The sequence below is a fragment of the Arachis duranensis genome, chromosome 6, assembly GCF_000817695.3.
Source record: "Arachis duranensis cultivar V14167 chromosome 6, aradu.V14167.gnm2.J7QH, whole genome shotgun sequence".
Classification (NCBI taxonomy): Eukaryota; Viridiplantae; Streptophyta; class Magnoliopsida; order Fabales; family Fabaceae; genus Arachis; species Arachis duranensis.
The window spans coordinates 7,280,747-7,300,814 of NC_029777.3; the positions used below are offsets into that span (position 1 = coordinate 7,280,747).

The 20,068-nt window shown below is 33.4% G+C and overlaps 2 protein-coding genes across 3 annotated transcripts; both read left to right on the plus strand.

The window, feature by feature from the left end:
- Positions 1 to 4,037: 4,037 nt before the first annotated feature.
- LOC107492377 (uncharacterized) lies at positions 4,038 to 4,863 on the plus strand. 2 transcript variants are annotated; one of them, XM_016113397.3, is made up of 3 exons: positions 4,038 to 4,351; positions 4,440 to 4,499; positions 4,742 to 4,863. In XM_016113397.3, exons 1-3 carry the CDS (start codon positions 4,048 to 4,050, stop codon positions 4,828 to 4,830), a joined length of 453 nt encoding a protein of 150 aa, XP_015968883.1. In that variant the 5' UTR covers positions 4,038 to 4,047; the 3' UTR covers positions 4,831 to 4,863. The 2 variants fall into 2 exon arrangements, with proteins under 2 accessions (XP_015968883.1, XP_015968884.1); XM_016113398.3 differs by lacking the exon at positions 4,440 to 4,499.
- Positions 4,837 to 7,870, plus strand: LOC107492293 (uncharacterized; the record flags this gene model as incomplete). Its single annotated transcript, XM_016113294.3, has 6 exons — positions 4,837 to 5,424; positions 5,972 to 6,602; positions 6,705 to 6,805; positions 6,902 to 6,991; positions 7,077 to 7,204; positions 7,394 to 7,870. Coding segments are annotated over 6 exons (1,683 nt in total), but the record flags the coding sequence as incomplete, so codon positions are not given.
- Between the last annotated feature and the right edge of the window lie 12,198 nt (positions 7,871 to 20,068).

Here is a 20,068-nt window from a genome sequence, read left to right on the forward strand (position 1 = left end):
TTATAAAATCATGTTAAAAAAAAAAAGTCATAAAATATTTCTCAATTTTAACCATCTGTGTGATCAACTAGATAATTTAAAGATGGTTAATTAAGATTCTTACATAATAGTAGCAAAATTCACTTGTTAGTATATTATTTATTTCATTCTTCCGGACCGCATGATACATGGCACATTAATGATTAATTTGACGTTGAACAATTACAATTATAGTTAATTGACGGTGTTATATTAGAGTTAGAGGACTCTCTTATTATAATTTGAAGGCCACTGCTATGGTCAAGAAGACAACCGTGGCATGCATAAAAGATTGAGTTGTGGCATTGAGGCTTTAGAATTGACAGTGCACAAACTTGTGCCAGAAAGGTTAGAAGGTTGAATCTACATTAAAATTTTTAAACTTTATAAAAATAAGACATATAAATTTCTGTTTTAATTAGATATATTATTTTTATTTGGACAAATAAATCTTTAAAAATGTGACGCAAAGATCTATATGTCTTATTTTTATAAAATTCAAAAATCTCAACGTAATAAAATATTTTTAAAGACGAAAATGTTCGATAAAAATTTTTTTGGGACTTATTTAAATATATTTAACTATTTATTATTGTGTCAATAATAATTTAGTTACCAATATAATTTAATGGGTTAAATACTTTTTTCGTTCTTAACATCTTGTGTTAAAATCAAAATCATCGCTGACTTTTTTTCTTATTAAAATAATTATCAATGTTATTAAACATTTTAAAATAATCCTTTTAAACATAATAATTTTTGAAATGCACAAATACCCTTTTTTTATTATCACTACGTACTTAATACTCACTCCACCTATGACCCACCCATTAGTCCATTACCCCATCCCTTCCCATTTCCCACCTAAAACAGAAAAACCAAGACGAAGAAAAGGAACAAAAGAGGGAGAAGAAAGAAAAGAAAAGGAAGAAGAGAGTGGTGACGGCGGAAAAAGGGACAAAAACCTTCCGATGTCGGCGCTGGCTTCTCTCTCCCTTTCCGTTCTTGCCGACTGCACCTTCCGACATTGGTGCTGGCTTCTCGGCGCTACCATACGATGTGATAGCAAAAATAGCGGCGTCGTTTGATGACCCAACCTTAAAGGTGACGTCGGTGGTGTGCCAGTCATGGTGGGAGGCGTTGCTGTTGTTGAAGGAGGCGATGATGTTGTTCCGATGGAAAAGAAGTTCAAGCACAGAAGCCCAAAGGTGAAGCAGAATGTAAAAAAGGCACTAGAGTCATTCAAGAAGGCGGCGGCACGTGGGTCTGTACTCGCCATAGTAGACGTTAGGCTCATGTATTGGGGAGAGGGGAGAAATAGAAAGCCCTCGATTTATTCCTGAAATTTGCGAATCTCAAAAACCATACCGTACAGTGTAATTTAGGGATTTCATATTTACAAGGTATTTCTTTTTTAAACTAATTTCAAAGTTGAGTTTCTAATTGTGGATATTGGATAAAGCATATTTGTGTTGTTCATAGTGTGTTAACTTTAGTTCAAACTAGATTAGTTCATATTCAATGGTTTAGAATACACCAAAAAAGAACACGAAAATAAAGGTGGGAAAGGTTCGAAATTGTATTGATTCTAGATTTGGGTACATTATCATTACCATTTTAGCCTTTTGTTGTGGAACAAACCAATGAACAAAAAAATTCATCTCACAAATACCTTTGTTTTTGACCAAAAGGTATTTGGTTCAACTAAGCTTTGGTCGGATATGCAGTTATGTTAAAATTTGGAAAGTGAGATAAGTACTAATGGAGGAAAAGTTGAGGTTGGTGATGGAGAGAGAAAAAAGTGGAGAAGGAGACGGGGCCGAAATGGTGGGGTGGCGAAAAGGGATAGAAGAAAAAGATCGAAAGAGAACGAAGAAATATGGAAGAATGGGGTAGGTTTGTTTTTATTTTTAAAAGGGTAAAATTATTTAAAGAATATTATTTATAGACAAAAAAAATAATTTTATAACGTTTTATAATGTTAAAAATAATTTTAATAAAAAAAAGTTGAAGATGATTTTAATTTTGACCCAAATACTCTAATTTAATCATGTAGGATCATAGTAATTAAATTTGTAATGGACCAAGTCGGTTGGCACAATTATCTTAGAGCCTTTAAGAATCTGTGGCCCGATTGAGATAAAACATGTTTGAAGGCCCATAAATCTAGAGCTACATGAAAAGCCCAAGGTGTGACGGTGACGGCAACAGCGACCAGGAGCAAGGGAGGATGAAGCTTAGGAATCAGACAAGGACATGGCTCTTGAGACTCCAACAAGAGCACATAAAACTAACTGCAGAAGGCCCCATCGTCTAAGGGAAGAGGGCTCATCTTAACTAATTATTCAGTGATTGTGAGTCCCGCAATTGCAGGCGACCCAACCCCAGTGTAACAACTCACTACTGTATGTGAAAAACGTGTTCAGGCTTATACACCAAAACATGCGCCTAATTGAAAATGGTCAACATCCTAACAAAACATATATTTTTTTTGGTGATTTAAAAGAAATAAACAAAAACTAAGAACGAGAAAAAAAAACTGCTTAAGAAAGGCAGTCCCGCTGAATACTACTCTCAAATTCTTTCCAAGGCAACGGAAGCTCCACTTGGGAAAAAAGGGTTCTCATTGCGGTCTTTGCCATGATGTCTGCTACTGTATTTGCATCTCTCAAGATCAACCGAAGATCAGCACGCCATTTCCAATACATGATATCTCGAATTTTTAACACCAAAGGATCAATAAACCCAGAGCAATCTTGTAAATTATTGACAATAGTAAAAGCCTCCACACAATCTGTCTCACATATAATGTCTCTTTGTCCCGAGTCCATGCTAAAAGAAAACCTCTCCAAATAGCAAACAACTCTCCTTGCAAAATGCTACGACTCTCAATTGTTTCCAGACAGCCTCGTTGCCACATTCTCTTCCAATCTCTGATAACACAAGCAAAACCAACTCAAGCACCACTGCCAGGATAGCTAGCATCACAATTAATCTTAAAGGTACCCACTGAGGGGGAAATCCAAGAGCCACTAATGGTTGAGAGGATAGACAGTCGTTGCAACTCAAAATATATTTGATTAAATATCCTTTTACTTCTTGACGATTTACTCGAAAAATAAAATAAATTTTCACAATTAAAAAAATTGATTTAATCGATTTTTAACTATTTAAATAAATGATTTATTTAAGAGTAATAATATGTATTTAAATTTTTTATGAATTAAATTTAACTAAATTAAACAAGAATAATATTAGTGATAATTAATTTTTGTTATATTAGATAAATTTAAGTAAATTTAATTAACAAAAATTTTAAATGTGTATTATTATTCTTTATTTAATGTGTTAAAAATTGTTTAAATTGATTATTTAAATGGTTAAAAGTAAATTTTCGAATAGTGAATGATTACTTTGTCCTTTAGATAAATAGTCAGAGATAAAAAAAATTTACTCTATATATCTTTTAAATTATAATTTTAATACACTATTTAAAAATAATTTTACACGTTCTAATTATATAACGGCAATTTAAATATATTAATTCGTATAAATAGTTATCTAAAAATGCTAAATTTTGTAAAATATTTTGCTTACATTAAAATTTAATAGTTGAGAGTTATTGAATGACAATTTAATCAAATCTGTTAAATCATTTAATAAATCTAAACTATCAACTTTATAATACGTTTCACCAATAATTAAACGTACAAACAATTATGTATTGACATTAACAAAAATAACGACATTTTATATTTGACCAAATCATTCAAAAAACGAATAACATTAAATGATTATATAAAATAATTTATATTATCAATTATATATCAAAATTAAACTCTTAAAACTAAAATAATTTTGGAAGAAATATTTTTTTCTTTAATTTTTTTATATATTATAGATATTTAAAAAAGAAAAGAAACATTAGTAAATAAATAATAATAAATAATTTATGAAAGTTTAAACGCTTAATATGTAGTATGTTAATTGACGCATGCACTTTTACGAGGTTTTTTGTGTCTTCCTAATATGGTCGTTTCTGAAGAATCAGGTCAGCTGCAGATGAACCTCCAAATTTTTTGTTGTCTCTTTCTTCTTCTTCGCCTCTTTTCCTTCCCCAAAACTCGCGCCCTACACAGAAAAGGCGCGTGCTTTGGTACTCCCACTTCTGCTGTTCCACCCAATAATTCCCTCCGATCCAATTTCCAACAGAACAACAAGAACCCGTTACTCTCCCCAATTCCTTCTGCTTCGATCAAACCCTATCGCTATGCCCTCCAATCTCAGTTCGCTGCAATAACCCGGACGCAAAATCCTCTTGCCGCATCACATAGTGAGCTCTCACATTCACCGTGCTTATTCTCAATTTCACTGTATCCTTTTTGTTTTCGCGTGTTTGATTTTGCTTTCTGTTCGTTTAGGTTTCATTTATTGTTTCCGTTTCCAAAAGAAGGAACTTCTTTCCCCCAAATTTCGTATAGGTTGGTTTTCACTGTGATGCAACTGCAAACGAAATCCGCAAATGCTGTTTCAAGTGTTGTAGCAAATTCGAGATCATGTGAAAATATAGGATCTTAATTGAATTCTAAATGAATTGCACTGTTTTCATGTTCAAGTAAATTTTTTACTTAATGGAAAAGCTGTTTGGTTGCATTGGAATTTGCATGGTTCGTTTTTATGATTGATCATGTGTTATTGATATTTTGATATAATTCTGTTGCAGCTGGGGTCATTGTTGTTTATGAGGGTTTCCCCTCAGCAGTAGTTGAAGGGGCACTGGAAAACTGTGGCCATAGGATAATAACAAATTAACAAGTATTTGATGGAGGATTTAGGTGGTACCCGGAAGAGCAAGAGCTGTCTCCCTTGTCAGCAACCCCCCCTTCAGAGGATGCTGGCAAGGCCTCCAGCAACGAGATTGCTGGTTATGATACTAATTCCAAGAGAAAAGAATTCAGTCTTAATCATTGTGTTTCTCAGGCCTCCTCTGCTACTGGAGCTGAGGATGATAAATCCCTAAGGAAGAGTAATAAGGATGAAGGATTCCATGTGTTATATAATAATGAACCTGGAAGGAGTGGTTCGAATAATAAACGCTGTAGCGAAGGTGTTCTTGCTCCAGCTAATTGGAAAGGGTCTAATAAATCAAAGGAGAGCTTTGAGTCAGAATCAAGAATTGCAGATATGTATAGTGAAAGGAATCCTGAGAGTATGAGTGTGGGGCAGCTTGGTGTCACCCAAGACGGATTGGGGAATGAGAACAAGGTTAAGAAGGTTAAACTCAGGGTTGGTGGTGTGACACGTACCATTCAATCTAACTCGTCGTCTAATGGTGCTTCAGGAACTGGAACATTTATGAAAAGTACACGCTCTTCAGATGCCTCAAGATCACGCCAAAAGCAACAGGTATTCCTCATTTGGTTGTAACGTAGCTTATGTCAGTTTTTGATAGTATAGTATCTTGCTCCTCAATGGTTTTATATAGAATTTGTTGGAGATATAATTTCATTCAAGTGCTTCCACCTAGAGATTTAGTGCTTTTAAAGCTGATTAATCCTTGTGTATATTCCTATTAAATTTACAGAAGATAAAGTGGGCCACACATTATCCCTACTTTAAGCCTAAATGGCTCCTCGTGTTGGAGATTTATGACCATTTAAGTTCTTTCATGGAAAAGCTTAATTGGTCCTGGATACCTTTTGATGGTATTGCATATTTGACATTTGCAGAATTAGTCAATCCGGTCAGAAACTTCTATAGAATTTCATTTCATAGTATTATTAAGGCATATCTTGTCTACCCTGTCTGCAAGGACTGTACCAAATATTTAGATGTTACTTTTATGGAAGAGTATTCCTGGTCTTGATTGGTTATCTATAAAATAATAACTTTTCTTTTCTTTTTTAACCTTAAAATCCTATTTGGTTGATCTCATCAAATTGTATTATCCCAGAATAATTCTGACGATAATCATTCTCCTTCTGAAAAGAGGGGCGGCTTACAAGGTCTTCGGTGGAAGGGATCCTCAAGGGGTTGTATTAGTCTTGGGAAGGAGGAGTCACTGATGGGGAGGACATCTGGAAAAAACACATCTGGTCAGAAAAGAGACAAATCTGAACCAGTTCGTAAGAGCAAGCGAGTACCAAAAAGGCGAGTACTGGATGGAGAATTTGGTGATGACGATGATGAGGATGATGAGATTCGGTACTTGGAGAAGCTGAAAACATCGAAAGTTTCTGCAGTGTATAGAGGTGAAGAAGAGTTGAGTAAGAAGCATCGAAAACTCTCTAGTGTATCCAATTTGGAAAATGCTGCATCATCAAGATCAGGCAGAGATGGCAAGAAAAGGTCTAGATTTGAGGACACTGACTATGAGGCTGAAGAGGAGTCAGGCTCTGATGGCGAGCTTGAGGACAAGAAAAAGAGAAAACAGAGGAAAGAATCAGTTGATGTATTGATGGATGGTAAGAAGGAAATGACTCTCACTACACGTCAACGGGCCCTTCAATCGAGCAAAGATGCCTCAGCATCTGGTGCAAGTTTAATCGAGTTTCCCAATGGATTACCACCTGCCCCACCTAGAAGTGAGCACTTATCTATACTTTATCTCCTTCTGCCAAGTGTCAATTTCATACTAGAGACATCAACCATGTAGCTTAATTTACAATTGGATGTTCTAACTGCAGAACAAAAGGAGAAGCTTACAGAAGTGGAGCAGCAACTGAAGAAAGCCGAGGCTGCTCAAAGGCGTAAAATGCAGGTTGAGAAGGCTGCCAGAGAATCTGAGGTTTGTTTTTTCTCTCCAGATGTATTTTTGTTGTGCATCGTACTTCATTTTACATGGAAAGTCAACTAATCAAGTCCATTTGAAACGATTTTGTAGGCTGAAGCTATCAGAAAAATACTTGGTCAAGATTCCAGCAGGAAGAAGCGAGAAGAGAAAATAAAGAAGCGTCAACAAGAACTGGCAGAGGTTTTGCAGCACTAGATTAATTTCCTACACCCTATTTTGAATTTCTAGTTTGGTTCAGCCTTCAGTGTTAAATTATTCTTTGCAGGAGAAAGCAGCCAATGCAAGAATGCTTGCATCAAACACCGTGAGATATGTGATGGGTCCTTCTGGGACAGTTGTGACCTTTCCCGAGGAAATGGGGCTCCCTAGCATATTGAACTCCAAACCCATCAGGTAGGCTCTCCTAAAGTGCTAATTTGTTATCCGGGACCTGTTTCACTGTCTTCCTGATAACTTGTTTCTATATGTTTGCCAAATATATACAACTATAAACATTGGTCAGGAGTTAAATCTCATTGTTTGTTTGGCAAACACATAAAATTGTCTTTCTCTTCTAATGAAACCATTTCATAAATGTTTCAGTTATCCTCCACCGCGTGAGAAGTGTGCTGGTCCATCTTGTAGCAATCCATATAAGTATCGGGATTCAAAATCAAAGCTTCCTCTTTGCAGTCTCCAATGCTACAAGGCAGTCCAGGAGAATATGGCAGCCGCAACTAGAGCATGAAGTTGTTGATGATCCTCTGTCACTGCCTTGTGCCAGTCGCGCGACACCATCAATGTTTTCATCTTTGGTATAGGCTCTAGATTAGATCAAACATTTGTTGAGCTTTTGGTGGAGAGCCCAACTGGGAATTGTTAATTTTCCCTGTTGCACATAATTTTAAATTGGTACATAAGAGGATTTGTGGTATTCATATCCAGTTAATTGGAAATGTATACAACATGTCCAGTTCTGTTTTTTAATTCTGGATTTTGGAGTAGTAATAGTAGATTATAAGCCAGTCATTTTGGCAATAATTTTACTAGCTAAAAGGAAAATTAAAGAGGTTGCTATGATATCATTTGATTTCATGTTACTATCTTTTGATATAGTTGGCAATGCAGTGTAGCGTTATCACTATATCACCTTTAGGTTATCGCAGTTTCATATTTGAGACTTGCAAGCTCGTATTTTGGACTGCTCATTTGCAATTTTAAAAACTAAATTATCTATTTTTTTTAATTTCAAAAATTAGTGTGAAGACAAACTTATGATGGAACCTATCTTATAAAAAGGTTAACTGCAGGCTGCAGCTAATCACGGGACACTTGTTTTCCGACTGTTTCATTCATTCATTCTTTAATCTTTATTGAAAAGAAATTTAATTTTTTTTACTAGCAACTTTAATATATGTTTAAAAAGTATATTTTAACTAAAGAAAAAGTGTAGGAGTCAGCACTTTTATTAAAATTTGGTCATCATTTAGTTAGCAAAAAAACAAAACTAATTTTATACCATTAAAATTTAAAAACAGTAATTTTAGTTAATTAGTAGCTACAAATTACAAAATCTGCTGGCTCTCTAAGACTCTTCTTAACTAAATCCTTATTTGTAATACCAAACTGCTATGCTCTTAGCCTTTTAATTATTCAAAATTTCAAATTAACTTTTTTCCTATTAATTATGAGAGAAGCTGAACCCTGCCTGAAGGCCTGAACTCTTTACTTTTTTTACTAGCGGATTGATAGGTATTATTTTTTATTCAAATTAAAATTTTTTAAAAAATAATATTAGATAATCAATTTTTTAATTATTTTTTTAAAATTATTTTATTTATCTTAAATTCAAAATTTTAAATCATAAATTCATAACTTAAAATTTTAAATTATAAATTTAAATATCAAAATTAATTCATATTAATTAATTAAAAAGTAGTTACATATTCTTTTCTCTCCTGCTAACTCAAATTATGGTAGATAGACAGATACTCTTAAAAAAAAAAAGTAAGAATGACAATATTATTCAAATTTGCAAGTGTTCATCCCATTCTTACTCGATCAGAACACGAGCTTTGGCGAACACGAGCTTTGGCGATACAAGATGGAGGTCGGATTTAAGTATTATCCACTCTCGACATATATATTTGTAAAATAATTAATAAAATAATTAATAATATTATATTATTATAAATTTTATTTTAATTTATCTTATGTATATAATAATAATTATATAAATTCTTAAATTTATTTTTTATTTGCTGAATTTTTTATCATCTATTTGCTAGATTTTAATCACAGAAAATGATCATTTTGGACCCTAAAAAATTCTGCTTTTAATAAAATAGACCTTAACATTTATTTTTGACAAAATGACTCCCAATATTTCTTTTCTGTTTGACAAGTTGAGTTAAACGTTAGTCATTGATTCTCGTCGTTAACGAAGACACTTATGTGACACATTAAATACTTACATGAATCTTATGAATACTATATTTCTAATATTATGTTACAAGTGAGAATGGATCCTCTCAATTGTTAAAAAAATTGAGAGTGTAAAGTGTAATCTCTAATTCTTTATTACTCTCTCTCATATTTATTCTTGATTCCACTTATAAAATTAATAGTGAGAGATTACACTTTTTTTTCAATTGTTAAAAAAATTGAGAGGATCCATTCCTAGTAACAAGACTTCTATCCTCTTCAAATGTTCCTCAACAACACTTGACCTCATACCTGCATGTTTTATCTTTGTGTCTTTCAATTTTTCCATTCTTTTACCGACTCTAATTTTTATATCCCAATTTTCAATTTCCTCTTTCATTTCAGCGGTCCAAACAAAATACTCACATTTTTTATTCATTTTTTGTCAGAAAAATTAGATAAAAAAATGATTTAATAATGTAGAAAAGTTATAACATCCTTTTCAACATGCTTCAATCAACACCATAAATATAGGAGAGACCTTAGGGGAGGTGTTAGATGTTGGTATTTTCTCTATGTGGAGTAAGGAAAGAAGCCTGCTAAAAATTAAGGTCAAACTCGATATTACAAAACCATTGCGAAGAGTGCTAAAAATCTCTGGCAACAATAACATCGTTACTGAACTCCAACTCAAATACGAGCGCATTGGCAACTTTTGTTATTATTGTGGGAGTATTGGACATGAAATCAGAAATTGTCAACAGCACTTGGAGGATGTGGCGACTGGAAAGGAAATAGAGGAGAAATGGGGAGGATGGCTCAGAGCAGACCAAATTGGAAGAAGAGTGAAAGATGAAAAAGAAAATCGAAATCCAAACAGCAATCACAACGGATCTGAAAAAAGCAGAGAACGGAAGCCAGTACCTGTTAATTTAATGTTAGAATTTGCAAACCTCTCTGTCCAAGATAGAAGTTCACAAAAGAGAGAAGAGGAGAATGAGGCTCAAAGCTCTTGCAGGATCCTGACCAGTAAGGAAAAAGAAGGAAGAGAGACTGAAATAATTAAAGGAGTAGAGGCTATAAGGAGTGGGGGAGAAGAAATAACAAGAATAGCAAATCAGAACAAAATGGAGGAGCTAACTTTCTCCATTGGGGTGATGGAAGCGAAGGGAGAGAAGAAAAATTTGAAGAAATTGAAACTGAAACAGATAGCTAGAAGAAAAAATTTGTATAGTTCAATCTCAGGGAGTAAAAGGAGAACAGAAGGAAGCAGCGATATAGCAATCTATAAGAAATAGTGCTCGGAGGAAACGGCTGAATCAGAACAGGGAGTGGGTGCCACCCAACATTTGGCGCCCAAGGAGGTATGAAGATGGTGATGTGAAATTGTCGAGGTTTGGGGAAACCCTTGACAGTTCACAACATCAAAGGGATTAATAAATCACATTCCCCCGAGGTGTTATTTTTATCCGAAACAAAAAATAATATCTCGACTGTGGAAAGAGTACTGCGGAGGATAGGTTTTCAGTCTTGCTTTGCAGTGAACCCTACTGGAATGGCGGGAGGATTGGTCGTGACATGGAAGGAGGGAGTTAATGTACAAATTCTGGACTATGATACGTTTTTCATTCACTTTATCATGGAAAGCCAACAGGAGGGTAGGAAATGGGAAGTTATTGGTGTTTACTTACACACTGATGAGGCTGGAAGAGATGAGCAATACACAAAGCTGCTGCAGATTATGGCGCATAGGGGAGACCAAGTGTTATTAATTGGGGATTTCAATGCTATCAGAGCGCACCATGAAAAGGAGGGTGGTATAGCTAAATCAGCTGGCTCCATTCAAAAGTTCAATGATTTCATTAATGCGGGAGGACTGGTTGACATGGGGTTTGAAGGAGAAAAATTTACTTGGAATAATAGGTAGTTTGGAGGTAATTTTATACAGGAAAGGCTGGACAGAGCTCTTGTTTTAGTGGCATGGAGGTCTGAATTTTCTGATGCCTTTGTCAAACACCTAGATGACTTAGGCTCGGATCATAAGGCATTGCTATTATGCTCACACAAGAAGGAAAGGAGATCTAAAAGAAGATTTCGATTTCAAGAGCGATGGTGTGAGAAGGAAGAGGTTGGCAACATAATCAAGCAAGCTTGGAGACACGAGGTAGTGGGTTCAGCAATGTTTAAGTTGGCTGGGAAGTTAAAGTCTTGCAGGCACAAGCTAGTGGAGTGGCAACGAACCTCTAATTCCAATTCAAATTCAAAAATCATGAGCCTTAAGGAGAAGATATTAGACGAAACAAACAAAGGGCAGCTTGCAAATGGAGCAACAATTCGTATTTTAGAAGCTGAACTTGAGGAAGCTTGTGAGCAAGAGGAAAGATACTGGAGAGAAAAATCCCGAATACAATGGCTGAAATGGGGGAATAAAAATACAAAGTTCTTCCACTCCAAGTTTCAAGCTAGGAACAGAAGGAACAAAATTAGATAGCTTAGAGATGAGGATGGGGGGACGGCATCGGATGCGGTGGGCATTGCTGAAATCGCTCAACGGTATTTTGAAAAACTTTTCTCAACCAGCTTTCCAAAAGATCCTACTGAAGAGTTACAAGGAATGCCTAGAAAAATAACAGCAGCAATAAATCGAACTCTGGTGAGGCCTATTTCAGAAAAAGAAGTCAAATCAGCTGTGTTTTCAATTAACCCTTTCTCAACTCCGGGTGAAGACGGTTTCATGGCTAAATTCTTTCAATACTTTTGGGAGACTATCAAAGGAGATGTGATCTGTGCTGTCAAGAGTTTTTTCGGTGGAGGTAGAGTACTAAAAGCTTTCAATCATACTAATATCTGTCTAATCCCTAAGGTGCATGATACTAAGTCTTTGAAACAGATTAGACCTATAAGTCTTAGCACTGTAGTTTATAAAATTATTTCAAAGATAATTGTTCACAGATTGCAACCAGTTATGCAGAAGGTTATTAGTGACTCACAAAGTACTTTTATAAAAGGAAGATTCATTAGTGACAATGTTTTGATAGCCCACAAATTTATGCACTCTCTGAAGAATAAAAGATACGGAGATTATGAATTTGCTCTGAAACTTGATATGAGCAAGGCGTATGACCGGGTTGAATGGAATTTTGTCTGGACCATGATGGAGAAATTGGGTTTTTGTAAAAAGTGGGTGGATTGGATTAAGGAACTGGTGACTACGGTTTCCTACTCTGTTACTGTGGATGGTGCACCTCATGGTTATTTTAGACCATGTAGAGGATTGCGACAAGGCGATCCTCTTTCCCCCTATCTCTTTTTATTCTGTGCAGAGGGTCTATCCTATCTGCTCCACAGAGGAGAACAGAGCCTAGAGTTTTCTGGGTTGAGACTAAATCGCAGATGTCCTTAAGTCAGCCACTTATTTTTTGCAGATGATGCAATTTTGTTCAGTAAGGCTACGGTCAAGGACTGCCAGAGTTTACTCAAGGTCTTAAGTAATTGTGAAGAGATTAGTGGACAAACAGTTAACTTGGACAAATCTTCAATCTTTTTTAGCAGGAACACGCCCACCCAGACCCGAGATATGTTGTCTGAATTACTACACGTTCCACACGTGGGTAACCAAAATAGATACTTGGGATTGCCGGTTATAGTGCAGAGGTCAAAAAAATCTACCTTTAATTACATCAAGGATAAAGTGCTACAGAAATTGCAACATTGGAAATGGATTCTACTATCATCGAGTGGAAGGGAGGTCCTTATTAAGGCGGTGGCTACAGCAGTGCCTATTTACACTCTCAGTTGTTTTAAACTCCCAGAGACACTAATAGAAGAGGTACAAAGAGCCATAATGCAGTTTTGGTGGGGCTAAAAAGGATCGGAAAGGAGGATGCAATGGATTGGGTGGAGAATTACTTGTAGGTCCAAGAGCCAAGGGGGTCTCAATTTCAAAGATCTTAAAGCTTTCAACCTTGCAATGCTAGCCAAACAAGGATGGAGACTACTTACAAGAACAAACTCTCTAATCTCTAGGGTGTACCGCAGTAAATATTTCAAAGACTCCAATTTTCACCGCGCAGAAGTTAGAATCAACCCTTCTTGGGGATGGAGGAGCATATTAGAGGGCAGAAAAGTTCTGGAAAAAGGTATCCTATGGAGGGTAGGCACCGGTTCGGATATCAGAATAAGAGAAGATTCACGGGTTCGTGATTATCTGGCTATTACTCCTACTACAGAGACTAATTCAGAGCACAATCCTACATGGGTTTCAGACTTAATTTTACCAACCAGATCATGGAATCAGATACTAATACAAGAACTATTTAGACCAGATATTGCAGAGGCAATCATAAACACTGAAATCCAACAAGGTGATGATGAGGTTACCTGGCTAAAGGAGAAAAATGGAGGCTATTCAGTAGCATCTGGGTACCAGCTAGCATTCCAATTCTTCCACCCCCTAATAGAGTTTCTGGCAGAACAGTGTCAAAATAAGCAACTATGGTCTGATATATAGAGCATCAAATGCCAACCCAAGATAAGAAATTTTCTTTGGAAAATTATGCACAAAGGCCTACCTGTTCAACAAAGGCTAAGTGAAAGACTTCCATCAGTGAATCCATTATGTCAACGATGCAACAGGTTCCCTGAAACGGTAGCACATTGCCTCTGGATGTGCACCGACGCTGTTAAGGCCTGGAGAATCACTAATTTACCTGTTCCAGCTTTAATTGAAGAACCATGGATTTGGTGGAGTGAGCTTGACAAAAATCTGAAATTTGTGAGCAACGCGATAAAGAAGAAAGAATTCGCAGCAAATGTATTATGGCAGATTTGGATTACCCGAAACGAGAAGTTATTTGAGAACAAGAGAAGCCACCCTCTTCAATTAGTTAATGCTGCTCGCCACGCCATGGAAGAAGACGGAGACTGTTCTTGAACTTTCTTCCTGAAGAGCTCCTTCATTTTTATTCACTTTACCTTTTGGTTTACTTTATCTTTTGAATTTCTCTCTCCTATTGCATTATGTGTTATGACTATAGTTGGATCGTTCCAACCTTTCTCTTGTTATACTGTCCTTTTTAGGACCATTCATTTTCATTTAATGAAATAACTTTTATCTTGAAAAAAAAATCAACACCATAAATATTTCATACCTATTAGGATGGGTAACGAAAAAAGCTTCGTCCAAGATTTGTAGTAGTTTTTGACTTCAGCATCACAACCTCATCATGGCAGAAGCAGGTTCCATCAAAGGGTTTTTCTCTTTATCTGTTGCGCATCTCGTAGTTTTTCTCGCACATAAAAGCATTGTTCTCGGTCGACAACGAATCCTTTTCTATTCTCTTTCTACCAGTAATGTCTGGAGCAGAGCCAAATTTCTTAATTCAGGAATTTAAGGTTCATCATTATAGACGAAGGTGATTTCATACCTACATAGATCACTTAACCCTCCATGTAAATATTTAACGTGTTACATTGGAAGTTTAGAGGCAATGATTAAAGTTCAGTCCAATTTGTCTTGGGCAACCCAGAGTAGCAGTAGTTCATGCCAGGGTGTTTGGTCCATAAGGACTCAGAGGCCGATTTAAGATTAAATATATTTTAATATATTACACACTAAAAAAATTATATGTTATTAATATGTATAAATTATAATGTGTATTATAATATATTAGTAATAATTAAAAAATAAGTTTAAAAAACAATAAAAGCTTATAAATATATAAATAATTAAAAAGTTATTGAAATATATAAGGTTGGATTAATGTAAAAAATCAACAATTATAAAAAAAATTATTTGAATTTTTTTATGACAACAGTAACAATTGAATAGATTTTTTAAACAATAAAAATTATTAAAATAAGATGAAAAACGAATTTTTAGCATATTATATAATTGTATATGTTAAAAAAAAGAATGTTTGAAAATTTATTCTAGATAATAAGTTGATAATTTTAGTTATATGAAATATCATAGAACAAATTTAAAAATATCAAAATCGTAAAGTATCTAGTTGAATGTTAATTTTTATATAATATAATTATTAATTTTGATGACTTATATACTATAAATTATATTTTGTTAATTTTTTTATTATATTATATTTTAATTGATTTTGTATTTAATTTAGTCCTCTCTTATAAAATTTTTGGATCCGCCACTACGCACTGCATAAGCATAAGGTATATTTGTTTTTCCTTGTGTGTCTTATATGGTGGTAATGTTAAGCTGAATTTTTGTAAATCAGTCTTTCAACTATTATAATGCTGACAATATGATTTGGTACATAGAGAATAACTAGTATTTTTACCTGTAATACTATTACGGGAATATAAATCTTTTAAAATTACGTCGATCCTGATATTATAGATTATGACACAAAAAATTTATAGTATTAAACTACTTTTATAAAATAGTCATAAGGAATAAAAATCCCCGTCGATTAAGAAGACCAAAGTCTTAAACAAAATTAAATAATAAATTTTTTAGTTATTATTTTCAAATGAAAGAGTTTAATTTTCTTACTTAATTTTAATATTCGTTATCTAAAATTTGAAAGAATTTAATGTGTATAATTTTATATCTGATTAGATATTAAGTTTGTTGCACAAATAGAAATAATTAATTTTTATGCTTGTTATTTAAAAATAATATTTTTTTATATATAAAAATATAATTAGATATTAACATAAAAAAAATTTATATTGATAGTTATAAAATTAACTCATTTTTTTAAAATAATTGAATCTTAATTTTAACTTTTAATTACAATATTAGTATTTTTTAATAATATTTTTATTTAAATTATATTATGTTGTTAATTTTATTTAATTTTTTGTAGAACATAAAGATAGAAAAAAATAAAGAATGAGAGAAAAGAGAGAGAAAGATAAAGAAGAAGAATGAGAGAGGGAGTTTGTTAATTTTGAAAGTTAAGAAAATTTTTTATTTTAATTATAATGAAAATATCTTGTGACACATTTTGATTTGTCAAATTACTAATATAAAATATAAATTATATATAGGTGAGAAGGATAAAGAGAAATAGAAAAAAAGAGAGATGTAGATAAGAAAATATAAAAAGGATGTTTACTAATTTTAGAGGAAATTATTTTCTCTAAATTTTAATAAGAGAGTGCCATGTGACACATTTTAGTTATTAAATTTGTTAGTGATATATAAATATAATATATAATATAGCTATATTTCAATTTTAGTATTTCAATTTTAATTTTAATTTAATTTAAATATAATTAGAGAATGTTATGTTGTATATTTTTATTGTTAAATTCGTAATTAGTCATTGATAATGATATATAAGAGAGATAGAATGAGTGAAGAAGAGAGAGTTCTTTAATTTTGGAAGGAAAGATTTGATTTCAAATACAATGAAAGAATAACATGTGACACATTTTGGCCTTAAAATTAGAGATATATAATAGATACGTTGCGGCGGAGGAGTTGATGATGACATGGCAAACACCATAGTTGCGCAACTTCTTTACCTTGATGCTGTTGATCCTCAGAAGGTTTTTATCCTTTTTTTTTTTTTCTATTCAATATGATTATTACCTTGAACCTGTCTTTAATCTTTACAAGTTTCTAGTGTGTTAAAATCAACTTTCTCTAGTGCAAGCACTGTATCAACTAATATTATGTTATAGAGACTAAATAGAGACTTTAAAAATTTTATTGGCCAAAGAAAAGTTATACAGACCAAAAACCTATTTAAGCCTTTTTTTTTTTGTACAATTCTTGACAGAAAATTAATCATCAGTCCTGATCCTCAGGCAAATGAAATGCTGCATCACAAGGCTAACCTGAATGGGTATCTTTCTTACCACACTGGACAAAGTTTGGAAAAGATTAACCAGGACACTGACCGCGATTTTTTCATGAGCGCAAAAGAGGCCAAAGAATATGGATTGATAGATGGTGTCATAATGAATCCTCTCAAAGCCCTCCAGCCGTTAGAAGTTGTGGCTGAGTTGAGATTTTTCACTTCCAGGTAAAACCATCAAAGCGTATTTGTTAGCTAAGAACAATCTTCTTGGCTGCTGAGTCCAATTTAACTATGCTATCCATGTTGGTATTCATGTAATTACGTGCCAAAAAGTTCAGGTAAAAATTGATCACAACTTGTGCCTTTACCCTTCAATCTCTTATCTATACTCTGGCGATAACAGGGCAATCCTTCTTATATCTTTTATTTTCAGCGTATTGTATTATTCTTAGAGAAACCATGAGATGGCCTTTGTGAAGAGCTGTTTTCTGGACATAGTAACGGCGTTGTAGTTGTTACCGGGGGAAAAAGAAAATCTTGATTTGTAACTTTTATGTTTCTAATGGATTCGGATTCATTCATTTAATAAAAAAAGACAGAAAATTTTACTTGCTGATGCCATATTTTGTGCACGTTCGTATATTAACGTTATAAACGTTACAGAATATAATAATAAAACGTGAGAATAATTGTCAAGATTTTTTAATTTAAATTAAATAATTATAAAATTCACGGAAATACCAAAAGAAAAAAGGAATAATTACTTAACTACACAACATACCACATCTCGAGTACAAAATTCAAATAGGGATGTATTCTGGATATTAAGATCTCGGGTTATAACGAACAAAAATCTTATGTATCTTGGGTGCACCGGGATATGGGGGTCACAGTACCGAAAATATAGTCAAAAGTCTATATATATTATTTGCAATTGAGATTTTCATTTTCAAGAGTTTGGAAAAATTTAGTAACTTTGTAACACCTTCAATTCGAGTTCCTAAAGTACAGATGGCTCTCGACAATATAGATCGATTTTGCATCTAGCTAGATTACTTGAGGACTTGAAAAGGACGATCCACTACCACCAACTACGTTACGAACTGCAACATACCACTCTATGCTATGTTGTGGCATTAGTTTTACATGTATGTCAAACATTATCCTTACATGCTAATCATCTTCAATTCAGAATAAATTGTTAGTAAATCCACTACTTAGAAGGGCAGATAAAAATTTATATGCAACCCGCCCAACCTCTTTAGAACATATTCTCCTTATATTACTTAGTATGACCGTCTTTAGAGCATGTAGGATATCAACACAGTAAATGTATAACAGTACAATTGAAGTAGACTCAAAAATCACTTATTTATCACCGTTTTTTACTATCCCATTAGAATAAATTACAACAAAAAAAAACTGATTATTATCTGTGCGAATAAAGTTAAAGGATAAAAAGAGAGAAAATAGAAAAAAATGAATTGTGACTAATGGTTGAGGATGGGAGAATATATATAGATTTTTTCTCAAAGATAGAATGCAGAAAAATCTAGACTATAATACACGTATCTTGGGTATTATGGCGTTAATTTGTTTCTAATTATATCTTGGGTGATGCGACTCCTTTTTGAGTTTGACCGTATCTGGGGTGATGCGACTCCTTTTTGAGTTTGACCGTATCTGGGGTGATGCGACTCCTTTTTGAACGTATCTCGGGTGCTCAGTATCTATTTCTCTATGTGAAACGTATTTCGAATACGTTTGGGATACATCAGATTTTCGTTGCGTCATAGTTTGACTGAAATCTCAATATCCAAAATACGTCCGTATTTAAATTTTGCTTTCAATACTCAAAATGTGATACGTTATATATTTAAATAATTATTCTATATTTTATATATTTTTATAAATTTTATAATTATTTAATTTAAATTAAAAAAAATCCTAATTGTCACCTGAGCTACCTAACCTCACCTTTAAAAAAGAGTGTGTATATATTATCTTATTACATTCAGGTACAGCAAGTGATCAGTCTTTGAAACTACTTCCTATGGGGTAGGCAAAAATACGATCATGCAAAAACGTGATAGTTGTTACAAATTACAATTTGTAATTAATTGTTTTTGGGTGTGTTTGGTTAAGGAACGAATATGAGATGAAAAAATTTACATAAATGTTTTTAATAATTAATATATAATTATATATTAATTATAACTTTTCATAGTATGAAAAAATTCTTTCTATTTTTACTTTTTTAATCAGGCATTATTAAAGATAAAACAATGGTAACTTGGTTTCTTAAACCATAAGTAACATTAGCTTAGTCTTCAAAATATTCATCAAAAGCGACACCATAAAGAGTAATAACCGTTGAGTAGTGCCAAGGGGTGGCAATTATATTGCAAAACAATACATATTTTTAAAGGACATCATAAAAAATGTTTTATTAAAAAAAGAATGGGTAAATAGAAATAAGTGAAGTGGGTGTTCATTTTTTATATGGATAAAATCAAAAAATAAAATAAGTGTCCGGTGTTGACAAAAAGAAGGGAGTGAAGAGAATAATGATAGGAAGAAAAGTGGCAAAGGAAAGCAACACTAACTCCTCCATCATTTTGGGCACCCAAGAAAAAGGGAACACTTGGTCCTTGCTAAGTGCTGAGTGCTATACAAAGACAAAAAAAGAAGAGCACTACCTCGCGAACCTCGTGCCATTTATCATTTATCTTTCAATAAAAACCAAATGTAACATCCAATGCCATTGGCCCCCCCATTCCTCCATCCTCTCCCTCATGTCTTCCAACTCCAACAGTCCAACCCCAATTACATGCGTGCACCTTTTAAAATAAAAATGATCAAATTTAACCAATAATCATGATTTTTAAAATCAGAAACTATATTACATGAAATAACTTTATAAAAATTGTAATAGCTGATGATAGATTAAATTAAAAATGACTAAGTCCATGCTTCAAAAGTTAAGAAAAAAAATTGAAAATCTAACCCAAATGGATGATATCAGGAGATAAATAACATATCTGAACAATAATACTACTATAGATAGATACAT